The 19,423-nt window shown below is 41.2% G+C and overlaps 1 protein-coding gene across 1 annotated transcript; it reads right to left on the reverse strand.

The window, feature by feature from the left end:
• Nucleotides 1-390: 390 nt before the first annotated feature.
• gstt2 (glutathione S-transferase theta 2) lies at nt 391-13,435 on the reverse strand. Its single transcript, XM_028458244.1, has 5 exons — nt 13,214-13,435; nt 12,671-12,758; nt 4,446-4,596; nt 4,204-4,380; nt 391-623 (listed from the first exon to the last, which is right to left on the reverse strand). The coding sequence occupies exons 1-5, from the start codon at nt 13,332-13,334 to the stop codon at nt 477-479; spliced, it is 684 nt and encodes a 227-aa protein (XP_028314045.1). The 5' UTR covers nt 13,335-13,435; the 3' UTR covers nt 391-476.
• Between the last annotated feature and the right edge of the window lie 5,988 nt (nt 13,436-19,423).

Below are 19,423 nucleotides of genomic sequence, written 5' to 3' on the forward strand. Positions count from 1 at the left end.
CATTCTTCCTATTTTTAAAGAATGAATCCTTAATTGTGACATAAGTTGCTCGACACAGTTTGTCCGTGTTTGTAATTGGTCTGACGCTGCAATCTCCACCCGTCACAGGAACGCGCATGTAGCCAGGCTAAAATCAACTCGCTTGAGTTAGAGAGTTTATATCGTGCTTTGTAGTCCAGCTGTTCTCTGATGGAGAGCAAGGTGACGCCCGCTAATGGAGATAAATCCAGGCTTCACTTATCTAGCTTCGTAGCACAGGCCCACAGTGAGTCAGCTAATGCCAACTGCTCTCAGTCTGTGTATTTTAGTTGTTTAATGTTGTTGTTCTGTGCCGTGAGTAAGGTGCTGCAGGTGCTCGTACCTGTCAACCAACACTCAGGGAAACAAACAGCGTGTGAAAATAATTTATTCAATGATCAGGACGGCTTTGGTCGTCATGGAGACAGTCAGTGGGTGGGGCGTTTGTGTTCAGAGGGTCACAGCTTGGCGCGGCGCCGCTCTCTCACGTTGTACAGCACTCTGTGGGTGTTGTCGAACGCCTCGCCAACGGCTGATTGGACGCGGCTCCTCCAGTGCTGCAGCAGGGGACGGAGCTTCAGGACATCTCGGTCACCTCCCATTGGCTGTATAGACACACACCGAGCACGGACAGAGGTAACCATTCAGTGCGTGTTCTTACTTTAATATTATTTTACAGATTTATAAACAGTGAAGGAAAGAAAATGTTTAAAAGTGTCTTTGTTGTATGGGGGGAGGGACCAACTCTGCCATTATTGAAAATAAATAAATCACTTAATACATTCCATAAATATTATTACTCTATTCATTTATTTATTTATTCTTTTAATAATGAACACTCAATACAATGTTATGAAGATAAGGGGGTGGTCCACACTGGCTGAACTGTTCTCCTATTGGTTGAATGGTGAGCGCAGCAATGGAGGGAGGAGCCAATGCAGACAATCCCACTTCTTGTCAGTAGATTGTTCCAGAGCTGATGAGTTTGATGATAATAATACAGAAAGTAACTGTCAGTCAGAACTAGTTATTGTTTGTAGAGGAAAACCTGACTGATGGCGTGTTACTGATGGTGTGTTACTGATTGTGTGTTACTAATGGCATTGTTCACGGACACAAGCGTTGAGCCTCAGATTCTGTACAGGTATTTGGAAGAAGTGGAACATTGACTAAACGTGTCTAACACATGGTCAGACACCTAGCTCATGTGTTGCAGTTGAATCAGTAGAAAACAACCCGTTTAATTGTGTGTGCATAAATAAAAAAATAAATGAATAAATAAAAACGTAATAAATAAATAAATACCCTTTATAATCTGTATTTAGGTATTAGGATATTTCTTTTTAATGATCCTAAGTACATCCTAATCATTTTTTAATATTTACGCCACTGGTTCTCGACTTTTTCAGCCTGCGACCCCCAAAATAAAGGTTCCAGAGACCGTGAACCCCTACTGTACCTGTTCGGCTCAATGTCCCAGCACAGGATGAATAGGCCCAAGGAGTTAATAATTAACTAGTACAGTGCCCGTCGGAAGTATGCATTCATTTATGAGCATAAGGGGTATATTTGTGGGTGCAATTTTCCTGGTTTAATTCTATGGGACATGTGCATGACTTCATCATCACTTTTATATGTTTTTGTTTGGTGTATTTTTCTGTAACGTATGTTTTTTAGAGTCATGTGTATTTGTGTATCTTTCTGTTGTCTTTTTGTGCATAAATGTTTGCTGTTTTTTATTTTAATTCAATTTTTTTTGTAATGTATGTTTTTTGGAGTCATTGTGTTTTTGTGCAGTTTTTGTATAATTATTGTATTTGTTGCCATTGTAGTGTGATTCTGGAGTCATTTTGTGTATTTTTGTGCATTTCTGTTGTCATTTTGTGTATTTTTTGTATAAATATTTAGTTTTGTGTATTTTGGGTCATTTTCATTTTTTTGTTGTATTTTTCTGTAATGTATGTTTTTTGGAGTCATGTATTTTTTTATCTTTCAGTTGTCTTTTTGTGCATTTTTTGTATGTTTGTTTTTGGTTGCCATTGTAGTGTGATTCAATTACACTGACAGTTATATGGTTTAAACAATGGGAAACTTGTCTGCAAAAGCCTCACCAGTGGATGACGGTTTCAAATGATCTAGTCAGAGAGCTCCCGTGTTTGAGATGCTAAAGATAGCATGGCACAGGAGGAAGTGGAGTCTGCCGTGGCTCACACGCACGCACATCAGTGACTCACATCAGGCCCAATAAGTGAGACTTAAGAGCTTTGCTAGTATATCAGTGCGAGCGCGGCTGCTCAGATGCCCCTCCCCCTCTCCGGTATAAAACTATCGTCTTCTCTCTCACTTGTGTGTTTGCAGTCCGTGTCTGCTTTGCTGTGTGTGCGGCGATTGGCTCTGGACACACGTGACTCTTGCTCCGGTGAGGAGCTGTGCAGTGAAATAGATATAGATGGTGCGCTAGCGCCCCCTCACACTCTGAGGTCAAAAGCTGGATAGGATTCACTTGCCGTGCCGTCCAGAAGTGAAATAAAATTAAAATAAACATTTGGAAATTACCAAATTACTCCAAAATAACAGATGCACACACTTGGGGTATTTGGAAGCCTTTGACTAAGTTTCGGGTCTAACTCACACCGCGTCGGGAGATATTTGCTCCACACGCACGCACACACACACAGAGACCATCCTGAAATTATAGTACAGATAATATTAATTAATAACACGAGTTAAAAATTGAACCCAAGGGACCTCTGGAGCTTAAAATAGCTAACCATCCCCAGTTTTCAGTCCCGGTGGTAGAGCACCGGGCCCTGATGGAGGACAGCTGCGTGGGGGACGCCTTGGCATCTCACAAGGACCCAAAGGGATCCCTGGAGCTTGAAACAGCTAACCTTCCCCAGTTTTCAGAAAGAGCACTAGACACTGGTGGAAGGCCATCACGTGGAGGGCACCTTGACATCCCACAAAGACCTCAGGGAACCTCAGGATTTCACCAGGGAAGTGAGAAACCCCTCAAAAGTGTGAGGCTTCTCCCTCATTCCGTGGGCCCTGTCAGGCCAAAGTGGGAGGCCTGGGGCTGCAGCTGGGGCCATCACCAGTCTGCCCTCTAGAGAAGAGTAAAGACTCTTAAAAGAGGGAGGCTTCTAGGTCCTATCAGACCAAAGTGGGAGGCCTGGAGTTGCAGCTGCAGCTACAACTAGTTTGCCCCCCCGGAGGAATGGAAAACCTCCAAAGGCGGGAGGCTTCTCCCATAAACTGTGGGTCCTATCAGACCAAAGTGGGAGGCCTTCTTAGGCTGCAACCAGTCAAAAAATTGAGCCTGGCCCGAAAACTCTGGCGTTAACTGTTTGAGTCCAGACAGGCGAAGAAAGCCGAAACGGGACCAAAAAGCCAGGAGCACATGATCCATTGGTTTATAACCTGTGGTCTGCTGTGGTCTACTGTCGTCAAATAAACTTTGTGTAAGAAGTTGTGAAATTTGTGTGAACCTGGCCTAGCCTTTTCGGAGGGCTGAAACCAAAGATCCGAACAGTACCTGACGGTGGTTGAACACAGACGTGAACATTGAAGAACTGTCATGTGGAGACAGGGCCATCTATGAGGGGGAATAAAGTTCAGAGCTTTTTGGGGCCCATCCATAAAGTCAGAAAAATGATGGTCCATTGTTCTATGAATCTGTAATAACCACATTTATTTATTGATCTGAATAATATCCACTGTTATCCAGGAAGTTTATTATTATTTGGGACTTAGTATATAGTTATCTTAAAGGTCTAAATCCTTGTTTTAATCAGAAATAAAATGAATTAAAAGTGACCACAAATGGTGGAAAAGGTGTTGAAATGGGATTTTAAAAACCACAGAAATTGGTTAAAAGTAATTAGAGTGGGCAAAAACAGAAAAAGTGGTAAATAGGGTTCAAAGTGTCAATATTGGAACAATTAGTTTAAACTGGCAAATAATGGGCTCCCAATGGGGAACTGTGGGCGGGGCTTCTGGACCAGTTAAAACACAAAATCTATGCTATGCTAAGTAGCTAGCTAACTAGCTACTCAATGTTCACTAATCCAACCCACTCCCACATGTGATAGTTTCTATAGGAGGGGCGGAGCCAACTATAGTCAATAGCAACATTCAATTGTAATAGCCATGTTTAACCCATAGAGGGGAGAGCAGCCAACTGACCTGCATGAGTTCACAGACGGCGAGCAGGTCTGCTACTGTGATGTCATCACCGCACAGGAAGGGCTGTCGGCGCAGAAACATGGACTCCAGTTTGTCCAGGGTGTCGTCCAGCCGCACTAGAGCATGATTCAAGCGCTCCTCATCCACTGGGGCGCCTGTCTGAGCTGGGAGGAGCACCTGAGGGGGCGGAGTCAGTGGGAGGGGGCGGAGACAGGACAGTGCGGTGGATAAAGTGGTGGTACCTCCAGGATGAAGACTGCGGCGGCATGGGGGCGGGTGTAGCTGTGGTGAAAAGCGGTGTATTCGTCCACGCGGGCGCGTCTCTCTGGTTGCCGTGGATACCAGTGCTCAGGGATGTCGTACTTAGTGACCAGGTACTTCAAGATGGCATCGCTGCAATGCAGCAACACAAATCATACATTACTGTACCTGTCTGTATCAGACTAAACCAAGCTCAAATGTATCTCCAGGTTTAACCTGAGAGTCCGGCTCAGTTATTCCAGGATCGAACTGAACGTCCATTTCATTACAGAGTAAACAGGTTAGTTGCCATAGAAGCGCATGCTTTGTTTACCTGCTGCAGGTAGCACACACACACACACACACACACACACACACTATTCATTTGGGGCATGTACTACAAAGCTAGATAATTATATCCTGGATTTATCTACGTTAGCGTGCTTCACCTAACCAAACATTCTCCATAAGAGAGAAGCTGGACTTCGAATCACGATAACAACAAGCTAAGTTAAGCAAGTTGATTTCAGCATGGCTACATGCACGCTCTTATGACAGGGGAGATAACAGCGTCAGACCAATCATAATTACGGAGAAACTGTAGAGCAATTTACGTCACAATTGAGAAGTAATTATTTAAAAATATAAAGAAGTAAAATCCAACACTGCTGCTGCAGAAAAAGCAGCAAGGAATAAATGCAGGAATTGATGATTGTTAAAGGGCCCATTTAAGCTAAATCGATTTTTCTGTGCTTTGAACACGATAAAAGTGCTATTTGGGCTTCATACACATGCCCAGTTTTTTTTTCATTGATTCCCTCAATCAAGAGTTAGATGGTGATTTGCTCCTTTCTTACTGCAGGGCGAGCCCAAACACCTCGCTCCAATTTCATGACGCGTTCCCACTTTGATGACAAATTTGACCCGGCACTGAGCTGGAGAAGCCACGCCTCCAGGAAGCTCTCTGCCGTGATTGACATGTAAACAGACACACCTACGAAGGTGAGCATTTCAGCGTCCTTGGCGCAGTGCTATGTATGTATTTTCTACAGTTTATGTATGTACCGGTGAACACCCCGCCCCCACGCTCTGTCTCGTGTTTATAAAGCAGCATGAGCTCGGCTACGGAGTGGGTGGGAGGCGGGCGAGGCATCCTCTGGCTCTACGTCACCGTGCAGGGAGGAGGAAGTCAGTGTCCTGTCTATAGACACGCTCACTCATGAATATGCACAAGTCGGCCGCAAATCAGCCTGTTTGTGTAGAACTGCTCAGAGAGTGACTTTTCAGAGGCTAAAACTCTGGAAAACAGGCGAGTTTGGGAAAATAAACCTCAAATACTATGTTTTGGGGTTTTTTAGAACAAATGGAGATGGAGGGAAAAATAGCATGACATCGGACCTTTGATGCTTAAATTAGTGAGATTATACAATATTAATTCATGGGAGAGTAAATGGACACTAATCAGTTTCACTTTTACTTTTATCTTGTATGTGGCTCTGATGCTGCGTTCATTCAGCTCAGCCTACATTATAAGGTGGACAAGATTCATATTTTATACAGCCTATATTATCTTACAGGACTGAGACTCTCTGCGTCACCACATAATACATGAATTTATAAATGAATTTATTGGTCTGAAAGCGTCTAACTCACGCAAACTTTATCAGCTGTCTAATCTAGGTCAGTCCATCAGATACAAATCTACGGTATATGTTTCCTATTTAATGTCACGAGTGAATGAAAGGATAAATAAACTCTCTCCTATCAGCGTCACATCAGATCCACGCAGCAATGTGTTAACAGAATGATCCTGCTTTTATTGGGCAGGTAGTTCTCTCAGAGAACTGATTGGTCAGGAGGCGGGACTTTAGTACTTCAGATCTTATCCACTTTATAACCTGGTCCCGGCCAGGTTAGTTGTTCAGCGTAAGTTACCATGGTGATTTAGCCCAATAAGAAATAATCCAGCATCACAGGACAGCACCAGAGCCGTATAGAGAGTTGCGACAATGGAAGTCCAACATGCTTGACCGTCACGTGATTCATGTAAGACTGAATTTGTTCCCGAATGTTAGTGGTGGGCCATTCGAATCCATTGATTCCTAGTGACATAACTTGGATTTTCAGTAATTTGTCGTCAATAACTGCACTGATTGATTGATTGATATTTAAACAGTACACTGTCATATGTATGTTTATATACAATATACAGTATGCTTATGTAGTTCCATAAATAGTTTTTTTCTAACGTAAATTCGTATTAATAATTAGTGTAAACAGCTTACCTGCTTTTTTGACATAGCTAAGGCCAACATTAATTTGGTTAAAAAATGTGTTAATATGTATTGTATACAGGATGTATTACTTTGAATTTTCTTTAAAAAAAAAAAGGGGGTAATTAAAAACACCACATTCAGACAGGACACATTGAAAACATATTTCAATGATTTTTTTACTATGCACTTATGTACCAAGATAAATTCATTAAATAAATGTCTAACAAAGTCAGAAACATTAATAACTTGTCATGCAGTTTGCTGTGCTGCATGGGGATGCTCCACTCATTCCGAAAAAGGAGTAAAAATATACGGCCTCCCAACCGAACCAGAGAGGAGAAAGAAATGGTTAGCCTAAGTCAGCAGGAGCAATCTAAAAAAAATTTTTAAAAAAATGAATAAAAATCAGGATTATAACAATAAAGAAATATGTGAGGCGATCATATTAAAACACTTAATTTGCACTTTTTCCACAAATAACACAATTGAAAAGCTTATTGTTTGATTAAAAAAAAAGAAGATATGTAGCCTATGTGGGTAAATAAAACTGTGTGAAGTAAACACTATATCTGCTAATGATCCCTTAATTTTCTAAGAAGAATTTAGAATTTTTTTTCCTTTTTCTTTTGAACATGAAAACACAACAGTGTATCTCACAATGAAAAAAATGATGATGATAGTAATAAAAAATAAAAAATGAAAAAAATCAAAATGTACTAGTTTAGCTGGGGGAATCCACTAACATGCCTTAATGCACACATTAATGGGTTTAGATACGCTGATAATAATAATAATAATAATAACGTCCTACCGTTCAAAAGTACATCACAAACCGTCTAATCAGCTCTAATTCCATTGACTACAATAGTAAACTGATCACTTCCGGGAACAATTGTGAGGCTCCATGAGCCGCCATTGCTGTAAAAAAAACAAACCATTGGAGTGAACGGAGTTGACGCAACTCTCTCTATACGGCTCTGGACAGCACACACCGATTAAATTCTGGAAGTTAATGCAATAAGAAAAAAATCCAGCTTCGTAGTATAGGCCCTTAAAATAATACAATCTTAATCCAACAAAGATGGGCCAATGGGAACATACTCAGTGTTCTCTCCATCTACAGCTTTATGTGGGATTAAAGGAAATCAAACAGAATATCATGGACAATGTTTGATTATTTTAAAGGGGACATAATATACCAATTGTTCACCTTTTAAAACAGTTCCCTGTGGTCTAAATGACATACAGTTGTGTGCGAAAGTCAGGGCACCCCTTTAAAAACAGCATATTTTATATATTTAAAAAGTTATATTCATATTTACTGTCTCTCTGGTATATGTGAAAAAAGACAATATTGTCAGGAAACATTAATGCATAGTTACATTTTATTTTATAAATTGAACAAAATTACAAAAATGAAAAACAATTTTGGCATGTGCAAAAGTCGGGGCACCCTGAGAGTTTCAAAGTGTCAGATTCTTTTTACAAGCTCAGACCTCTACCAGCTCATTGGTCCTGAAGCATGTGTCAACAATTGTCATTAGGGAGTGCCAGCTGGTGCCAATTTGAGGGTTTCTTAAATACGGCGACTCCACAAACCTTGTACAAACACTCAGCAACCATGGGTTCCTCTAAGAAGCTGTGTAAGACAGAAAAAATGATAGTAATTGATGCCCACAATGCCGGGGAGGGCTACAAGAAGATAGCAAAGCGTTTTCAGCTTGCAGTTTCCACAGTGCGAGGCATAATTAAGAGATGGCAGGTGAGGGGAACTGTGGAGGTCAAGAAGAGATCTGGAAGACCAAGGAAACTCTCGGAGAGAACAGCTCGTAGTCTGGTCAGAAAGGTAAACCAAAACCCACATTTGACTTCAAAAGACCTCCAGGAAGATTTAGCAGACTCAGGAGTGGTGGTGCACCCTTCCACTGTGCGCCGATACTTGCACAAACAAGACCTTCATGGAAGAGTCTGTAGAAAAAAACCTTATCTACGACCTCATCATAAAATACAACGTCAAAAATATGCAACGGAACATCTACAGAAGCCTGATGACTTTTGGAAACAAGTGCTGTGGACTGATGAAGTTAAAATAGAACTCTTTGGCCACAATAAGCAAAGGTATGTTTGGAGAAAAAAAGGAGCAGCATTTCATGAAAAGAACACCTTGCCAACTGTTAAATATGGGGGTGGATCCATCATGCTTTGGGGTTGTGTTGCAGCCAGTGGGACAGGAAACATTGCTCGGGTGGAGGGAAGAATGGATTCAATTAAATACCAGCAAATTCTGGAGGCAAATATCACAGCATCTGTAAAAAAGCTAAAGCTGAAAAGAGGATGGCTTCTACAACAGGATAATGATCCTAAACATACCTCCAAATCCACCATGGACTACTTCAAGAAACGCAAGCTGAAGGTTTTGGAATGGCCTTCACAGTCTCCCGACTTAAACATTATCGAAAATCTGTGGGTAGATCTTAAAAGAGCTGTGCATGCAAGACGTCCTAGGAATATTGCAGAACTGGAAGCCTTTTACGAGGAAGAATGGGGAAAAATCCCAAATAATAGAATCCAGAGACTTGTTGTTGGCTATAAGAAGCGTTTACAAGCTGTGATATCTGCCAGAGGGGGTGTTACTAAGTACTGAAGGTACTGATGCTGTAGGGTGCCCCGACTTTTGCACATGCCAAAATTATGTTTTTCATTTTTGTAATTTTGTTCAATTTATAAAATAAAATGTAACTATGCATTAATGTTTCCTGACAATATTGTCTTTTTTCCCCATATACCAGAGAGACAGTAAATATGAATATAACTTTTTAAATATATAAAATATGCTGTTTTTAAAAGGGTGCCCTGACTTTCGCACACAACTGTATCTGTGGTGGGTTTTTTTGGGGGGGGTGCCCCTGAAGCACACTTCCTCAATTTACTGGGGGCAAAATTAAAGCAGTTGAATAAGCCAACATTCTGGGTGAACTCATCCTTTAGTAACTCTGTAAGTTGATCATTTAAACCAGGGAGGGTCAACTTTAGTCCTTGAGGCCCAGATTCCTGAGACATTTAGATGTGCACCTGCTCCAACACACCTGACTCAAATGAATGGCTTGTTATCGTGCTTCTGTAGCTCTTGATGACAACACATTGGTTTCAACCAGGGGGATATTTTATTAAAGTGTTCTCAGTAGAGCCAGGCTTATGGTTTAAACCTGGTTCAGCTAAGTCGTCCGTGACCATGCTGGCTTTTACCATTTCATCCAACTCTTCTCAGCTTCAATCTCCCCAGCTGAGCCGAGCCAGCTGACAGTGTTTAGCTTAAGTGCTCGTCTTCATTAGACCCACGAGATCAATCACATATTTAATGATTAGAGAGTGACGGTGCATGCGCTGCAGCTTTTACGATCCAACACTGTAGATGCTGCAGGTGCAGGTGAGCTGTGCAAGGGAGTTGCGTGCACAGCGTGCACATCCCGAAAAGCGATAGTGTATCTTTGTCATTGGGAGCCTTAGTGCTCTGCCCTGTGACTATCGCTGAAGCCCCTCCCTCTCTGCATTCAGAGCTTTCTTATTATTAATCTCTGATCAATGAATGGACATATTTATACCGTGCGGTGATGGTAACACATGTATCCTTATATATTATTACTGATGATTTAAACACATGGAGACTGTGATATCTCAATAAAAATACGGTACACATTAAACATGTAATAAGACAATGATTCTATCATTTGTGTGGATTTAAAATCATAATAAAACATTTACCATGATATTCTGTTTAATTTTCTTTTAAAATACTATATTAAAGCAGTATTAAAAAAAAAAAAAAGTATAACAGAAGTCTTTTTGACTCATTTTTCCTTTTGTAGATCTTTATTGAGTGTTTGAAAGCTTCACTAAATGACTTCTTCAATAATGATGACGTGGTTTCATGAGAGTACAACTGCAGCTTAAGCCAAGCCTGCTGCTTAAACCTGGTCGGTAGCAGGTTTGACCCACGGACTGTGTCACTATGGTAACCAAGGTGTTTTCTCGTTGATGAAACCGCTGTTCCAGTTGGAACCCGGCTTAACGGAGCCAAACTCTCAGGTTAAACCTGGACTTAACCCTGAGCTGGGTTTGATGAAATACCCCCCAGGTATGTTGGAGCAGGGAGACATCTAAAAGTCTCAGGAATCTGGCCCTCGAGGACTGGAGTTGCCCACCCCTGATTTAAACTGTAAAAGCAGCGCTGTCTGTGATAGGTGCTGTAAACGTACTGCCGGGGAAGCAATCAGCCCTTTCTTTAGAGTTTAGCTTGTGACGTCACAAACTCAGAAAATTTGAAACAGAGCACTTTTCTCTGTGTTGTAAGACTTACACAGACCACAAACAAAGGACTGGATGGATTTATTTCACATTTTGTGTGCCGGTGGACACTCAAGTTACCTCATCTGTGTTAAAAAACTGCAAAAGTTGATTTTTTATAATATGTCCCCTTTAAATGATGAATCCTGGTCCGTTTACATCTTATGTTTACATACTTTTTATTGAAAAAACATCTTTCATATGAGTGTGCGTGTGCTGCCTGCTGCGCCAACCACAGACTGTGTTTCTATGGCAACTAAACTGTTTACTCTGTAATGACACGATCCTGGATTCAATTATCCGGACTTTCAGGTTAAACCTGGAGATAAACCTGAGCTGGGTTTGATCAGATACTCTCCTGAGGGGTATTCCATAAAGCGGGTTATGTTCAAACTCTGAGCATGTTCAGGCTCAAATGAGGGAAACTCTGAGTATCCCATTCCTAAACGTGAGGTATGTTCTTCTTCGAGTATGTTACCCTGGAAACATTGTCCGTGAACTAAACCTGGTCGCTGGCAGGTTTTATCAAAGAAACCCTCGGTTTCTAGCTGGCTCCGCCCACCTGAACACCATTTCTGAACACTTTAATGAACCTTAACACTCTTCTCTGAAACACATTAGTAACATCACACACCACAGATGTGCTCACATCATTACTAATGTTGTGTTGCTTTATGTTTTTTTTTTTTTTTGTGCAAACGGTAGTTTTCTTTCTAACATTGTGGATACAGATCATTAAGTGAAAGACAGTGAGAGGTTGATCTGCATTAAGACATCTACTGATGTCTGTAGTAAAGTTCCCTGGATACAAACCTGTGTCTAATATAAAGGAGAAGACAATTTAAATGAATCCACTTTTAAGGCTCAATTGTTGTTTTATATTGTTATTCAGTTAAATCTGTAGATCTCGCATCTGGAAGTTATGATGGCGCAGTGACTTGTGATGCTGCTCTTCAGTGTTATTTTCAAAAAAACATTTAGGACGTCGAGATGACTCTGGCGACAAAATTACATTAAAAATCAATATAAATAATGTGATAGTCACTGTCTTTATATCCAGTGTAACACGGAGGGCTCTCTATGCAGCCATCCTTTGCTGCTGCTACGACTCCTCAGACACATTTTATTCATATTATTCCCCACTTGTCACATCACTGAAGCAATAAAGTGATGAAGCGACCAAAAAGTGTAACTAATTACGGGTGATTTAAGCCACTATAGTCACTGAAAGCTGAACGCACCTTTAGAACAGGCTCATATTCCTCAAACACCGGCTTATTTCACCCATCAGGGTGAATAAATCACTCTCTTCCGTTTGGTTGTCATGGCAGCTCGAGTCATCTCTGATCCATTGATGATGGCTTTTTATTGCGCGTGCACGTAAGTAACCCAAGGTTTACATACTCAGGGTTGATTGATCCACTTCATACCAGCTGTAATGGAATCAGATACCCAGAGTTTCCCATCAATGAGTATGTTGACCTAGAGTTTCTGGATAGACTCAGAGTTTGTTATCCCTCCTTTATGGAATACCCTTCTGGTTCTTTTCAGATCACAGTGATGAACTACCCCTGTGTGTGTCTGTAAATGTGTGTAAGTGCCTGTACCTCTCAGTGAGCACAAAGTCTTTGTCCACAATAACTGGAACTTTCTGCAAAGGATTCAACCGAGAAAACTCAGGAGATCTCTGTTCACCTACACAGCACACGCACACGCACACACACACACACACACACACACACACACACACACACACACACACACACACACACGTCAAAGTTCATCTGGTCACATTGTGTTATATAAAATCTTTTCCATCACTAATCATTAACGCGACCATCCTACACCAAACACCAACTGTTTAACAGACACACGAATAGGCCTTTACCAGTGCAAACATCACACACGCACGCACACAAGAGGATTTATTTAAACCTACGTGTTTATTTTATTCAGACACACTCTGTTGTTGTTCCAACTTATTTTTATACATTAATATTTAATATGGAAAAATGTACATCATATTGTAATTTATCTGTGAATTAACTACTTCTTAATGATATTTGTTTTGCATATCTCAAAATACCTGTCTCTGGTTGGAGGACTAGTTAGTGCTGGTTGGAGGACTAGTTAGTGATGGTCACGCTCACCTCTCCTTAGTCGGACCTCTCTCACGATGTGAGGGATCTTGGTGCAGGTAAGCAGCAAGTGAACGGCTCTGCAGGGCTGTGACAGCAGGTCTAAGTAAACCTGCAGCATATTTACTGCCATAAAACAAACGCAAACAGCCGTAAACAAACTAACTCAAACTCCGAGCACAGCCGCTCAGTGCGCCTCCTCAGACCGCCACGGGAACTGGAACTGCAGCGGGCAGAGTAAACAGGAAGTGACCACACACACTTCCGCTTCAACATCATGAACTCCAACGATCTAATACAGCAGGTCTGTAGCTCCGTCTGTAATAATCTGTGGTTTGTGTCCGTGTGTGTTGAATCAATCTCTGCTGCCTTCTCCTCTTCACAGCTTTTTAATGTATCACTTCTTCCAGTGCCTCAGTATGTCTGACACTGTAAACGGTGATGTAAACATATAGTTGCTAATTCTTACTAAATACATTTCAGCGTTCATTTAATGAATGACAACACTTTAAAGTTATTGTATATGTTTGTAAAATATCAGAATTTGTTAATAGAGCCAATAAAGCAGGAATAAAAATGAAAACCAAAATAAATTCACAACCTTGCCATCAGTGATAGATTAATATGAATTCTTCAAGGAATTAATCAATCAAAAATATGTAATTACAGTCTTGATGAAGAAGATGATCTGATTAGATCTGAGGCCTCATTTATGATTCTGAAGCATAGTTTGGATTTTTTGGAGGCTACACACTGGACGTCATCACATCATCCTTTTTCAGCTGGGTTGTTTCAGGTTGTTTTGGTGATAAGTGTCACTAAATTAAAATTGTTTGACTAAAATGTGAAATGTTGGATGAGAATCAATCAACAACACAACTTCATATAAAATCCACTTATGTATTTCAACAAAACAAAGTGTTTCTAAGTTTAGTTTTTCTTTAAAACATTTAAACATACAGACCATAAAGCTTCTATTGTTTATCAGTAGGACCTTTACATTCCTTTTTCCTTTTCTCTCTCTTTTTCACATCCCTCTCTTCTCCTATCCTTTCTTTTATTGTTAATTATTACTAATGTTATTTTCCAGTAGTTCAGAAAATGGATAAACAGCAACATAAAGAATGAAATGATAGTTGGAGGCAGAGTCCTGTGGAGCGTGTAGAAGGTGTCTGAAGATGTTGCAGGAGCTTGGTCGACTCACTAAGAGTGTGTGACACAATAAATGTTTACAATTACATTAAAGCAGAACTGAGTACGTTTTTCCCCTTATTGAATCATTTTTGTAGTCCCTGTGAGGGTAATACAAGTGTTTATGGGGTGATTGGGGGGTCTTTCATCTCCCCCTGCTGTTTCTGGCCAGAAAACCGCACTTGCAACTTTCCCTGCCTCCGACCCGGTGGCAAGACGTATTGCTTTACGGCAGCCCAATACAAACTAATGCTAGATTATATGACCAGCCCCTTGGCTGCACACGGTTGTTTACAAATTCACTTTTCTCAAACTTATATCATGATGGAGCTAACAAAAAAACACAGAGAAGATCTTTGTCCGAGGAATGGAGCAACTTCATGCAGTGACAGCTCAGCAGCAATCACTCACACTGTCGTCGCGGCAACAGCGCTCCATCAGGCAGCAAACACACAATTATCCATCCATCCATCCATCCATTTTCAGAGCCGCTTTGTCAGCACACAAACACATCACACACATTTTCACACTCCATTCCGTATTACTTCCACATCATTCATTTATTTTACATGTCTCTGTTCCTCATACTGTTCACACTTTGGTTTGTCTTTAACATTCTTGTTCTGATGTAAATCCAGTATTTCTCCTTCCGTTCTTAACCAAATATTTTCCTCCTTCACTTCCTAATTGTCGCTCATTTCCTTGGTGACTGATTATCATCTTCACTGGTCATGTGACCAGTATCTGTCTGTAGTCAGTAAGTGTCTGTGACCCTGCAGGGGGCGCTGCTGCGCTGGCTGCTGTCTCAGTCCGACGAGGACAGACTGAGTCTGTCAGTGATAACTGGACTGAGTTTAGGAGGAAAGCTGCTGGAGCGACTGACAGGACAGACACAGGTGGAAGCGTACAAGGTCAGTGACTGCCTGTGATTCTTTTGTCTCTCTGTTCTCTGTGATGTGTCAGTGATGTATCTGTGATCTACAGACGGAGTGTGTCCGCTCCATTGCGGAGTTCCTCCTTCAGAATCCTTCTGCATCAGAGCGTCAGATCTGCTCTAAGGTGGAGAACAGCGTCCTTGTGTTCGCTGCTCGCGTCCATGCCCTGCAGAGCCGCTCCGTCTTCTGAGGTCACAGGATAGCATGGTCACCACATGCACCCAAACACCTGCACCCTGTTTCCTGTCTCACTTTCCACAATAAAAGCCCTGTGCATGTTTTGACAGCAACAGTGAACAACGTTCTTTAGTGTTGATGAGCCACAGCTCACTGTTTTGTGTAATAAACATGATGTATGAAGATTGAAAGTAGGGAGAAATAATTTTCACCAATTAAATAAAAAAGAATATCGTTCTATAAGATGTTACCGCCCACCGTGGTGCAGATTAGGGTGTGGTTTGGGCGTTGAAGGGCGGAGACTTTGTTTGAACCTAGGAGGTGCCACTTTATTACCTTTAAGATGAAGATTGATGCTGCTATGATGATGAGTCTTGCGTTGGTCAGGCTGCGTTCCAGTTACAAAACTCACATTTTAGGCAAGGCAAAATGTATTTGTATATACACAAGGCAACTCAATGTGCTTTACATGATCAAAAAGTGCAACAGAAAACATTCAACAGCTTAAAATCAATAAGATCATTAAAATCGGCAGCAAAAAACATTTAAAATCATCAACAAAGATGATCAAAAATCTCCCTCTCAGTAATACGCAGTAGAGAAACAGAGTGACATTAACTTTGATTTAAAAATGTTCACATTGGATGCTGACTTCAGGTCTGCTGGCAGTTTGTTCCACTTTGCAGCATAACAACTAAATAACTACACAAATTACAACACAACGGAAGTTAATATACATGCATAAACAGTGTGAATGTGTATACAGTGCTCAGTGTAAATAAGTACACAACCTGCTGAATGAAATGCTTGGTGCCGGGCAGTGTATCACAGCACAAAGGACTGGGTCCTGGTGAAATAATGGAGGAGCCCGGCCGGCCAAGTGCTAAGCTTCCCGGCTCCCAGCAATTTAGTTCCAACTACAGCGTGTCAAATGGCCTCCCGCAAGCCAGCACTGAGTTTGGCACCAATTTGATGAGGGTGTAGCCAGAATGATTGAAGCAACAGCAAAAACGGTATGGTGAGAGACGGCGCCAGACCATGACCACCATCATCACTTTCGGAGCAGAGAGGTTCGGTGTGAAAGAGCAAAAGACCATCAGACCCAACTTCACTATGAACTAAAAGGCAGAAAAGATCCATCATCGCAAGACGGTTCAAGGAAGCAACTGAGGAGCTGAGTTGCAAAACATCATCAGAAAGAAGCTGATGACACTGTGCAGAGCTAAATGGCATAGAAGGTGGAGGACAGAGAGAGCCAGGAAGTGAACAGTATTCATAGCTGATCCTTTCACATTTATCAAACAGCCAGAAGTGCAGTGGCAGGCTAGTCTGCTCCAAGGAAGAAGTAAATCAATTCCTGCATAGAAACCTGAGGGACACTGTTAGAGAGCAGGAGCTAGGAGGGAAGGGTGACTGACAAGTTTTGCTTCCTGTTGGATGGCACGGTAATTCCATCTATCACAGAGAAACCGGTCAAGAGTCTGGGAAAGGTTTTTGACTGTATTGTCAGGGACACAGCTCCAATCCAAACCACCATCAAGGAGCATGAAACGTGGCAAATAGACCGATCTGGCTTACCCGGGAGATTCAAGACGTGGATATACTCGCACGGTGTCCTGCCCCAGGTATTCTGGCCTTTGATGGTTTACGAGGTGGCCCTGTCAACAGTAGAAACCATGGAGACAGGGTTCTCACCAGGAAACTTTCACAGCATAGGGTGTGTGGCAAACGCCGCTGGTTTGAAAAATTTAGAAATGTATAACTCTTTGAGGGCCCAAATTAGTGAAGCAAAGCTAAAGTAGTTTATTTAATCTTTGTTACTATCGATTATTACGATATTAATGATTATCACAATTTTTTTATGCTTCTTTTTTTTCTTTTCCTCACTTTTTGGCTATTTCATACTTTTAAACAGGGTATATGTGTAATTATCCATTCATTAAAGTAACCAAACAAGTGTATCGCTATTATTTTTATTTATATCAAATCACTAAATCCAACATTAATCATATTACAAAATAAATAAATACAAAATTACCTAAAATATTAGCTTGTTTAGCTTAATCAGTAAAAACAAATACTTCCAAACACAACTTAAATAAGCATCATAAATCCCACAAGAAACTAAACATTTTGCTGTGCACAATCAAAGCGTCTTTAAAAACATATAAAACCTACAATATCAGCTCTCATAACACTTGTGGAATTTAAGATAAGAAGTCATTTATTCGTCCCACAAAGGGGAAATTTGCAGAGTGTCAGCAGCAGACAAATAGGAATGTACTTGTTACACCCGCTTAGAATTAGCGATACAAAAGACAGTCGAATAGGTAAGTAACAGAGTCCTTGTTATTAAAGTCAACTCAAAATCATTCACCCCGCCATACCAGACTCCCAGTTTTACTCCCAATTATTGTTACAGGATCGGAGGGAAAGTTCTCACAACACCAATACACTGCAATCTGTAAATCTGCATTTCAAATAGGACTCTCAAAGAGTATACACACGTGAATATGCACTGCACACGTGCACACCTTAGGCCCTACCTGACGAGGAGTTTACTGGGTATTGGTGATAAGGGGGGAGAGCAAGTTTACAATTAAATCCCACAAACAAACAAACATGAATAAAGAAAAGAAAAAACCTAGTCCTGTAAATAATAAACAAACCAAACAAATTATTCCCGACAAAAGCAGCGTATAGACCCTGATGCTCTGCAGGGAAACAAACATTGGGGTGGCAGTCACCCCAGTGGTATCTGTCATTGTGTTCTTGGGCAAGGCACTTCACCAACATTGCCTAGTATGAATGTCGTGAGTGTTGGTGGTGGTCGGAGGGGCCGATGGCACACTATGGCAGCCTCGCTTCCGTCAGTCTGCCCCAGGGCAGCTGTGGCTACAATAGTAGTTTACCACCACCAAGTGTGGAGTGAAAGAATAATCCCTTAATTCTGTAAAGCGACTTTGAGTGTCCAAAAAAGCGCTATGTAAAATTGATGCATTATTATTATTATTATTATTGTTATTATTATTAATCATAAAAACACTTTATTACAAAAAGCATTAAAACAACAATTAAAATATGAACTACAAACTCTAAAATACCTGGTCCGCCGGTAGTCTACCAACCACCTTAAACTCAGTGGGGAAGCAGGTCTGGAATTAATAAAGACGGTAAATGTAATTCACTAAACACGACATCAGAACATACCATTTACACACAAACAAACAGATCTCCCTACCAGCTTTTACTGCACCTCTTGCTTCCTGCATGCCCATGTGGAATGTGGTGTTCACCGGCCCCAAACCATTAGTGGAAAACCTGTGTTCCTCCTGCAGCTCACTATCACCTAAAGTAGCCGATTAGCCCCTGTGTCAGTGGCCTGCAGCAACCAAGCCACGCCCCCTTCATCTGCCACATATCACCCCCTAAAAATACATCGGCACCCCAACGATGAGACCAGATTGTGGCAAATGATAAGGATTAGTATTACTAGTTTGCTTGCAGTAATTCTAGTAGACTTCCGGAGGCCCTCCACTGCCACTGGAGGCTCCTCTGGTTCTGTACACTGTTCTTCTCCCCCATCCACTTCAACCTCCGGGTAAAGTTCAGATTCTGACACAGACTTGTCCAGTGACGTGCCGTGACCACTAGGGTTGGGTAGGCACGTTGCAAATCGAGACCACCAATGACAATTTCATATGTTTCTGCTGGCAAGTGTTAATTCAATTCAAATTAATTTTATTTGTATAAAGCAATTTCCAACAAAGTCATCACAATGTGCTTATCAAAATATAAAATTCATAATAAGAAAGAAAAAACCCAACAAGATCCACATGAACAAGCATTTAGCCATCTAACAAAATCAACATCATAAACACCATTAAACAAACATAAACAATTATTTAATATAGCCTCC

The sequence above is a fragment of the Gouania willdenowi genome, chromosome 9, assembly GCF_900634775.1.
Source record: "Gouania willdenowi chromosome 9, fGouWil2.1, whole genome shotgun sequence".
Classification (NCBI taxonomy): domain Eukaryota; kingdom Metazoa; phylum Chordata; class Actinopteri; order Blenniiformes; family Gobiesocidae; genus Gouania; species Gouania willdenowi.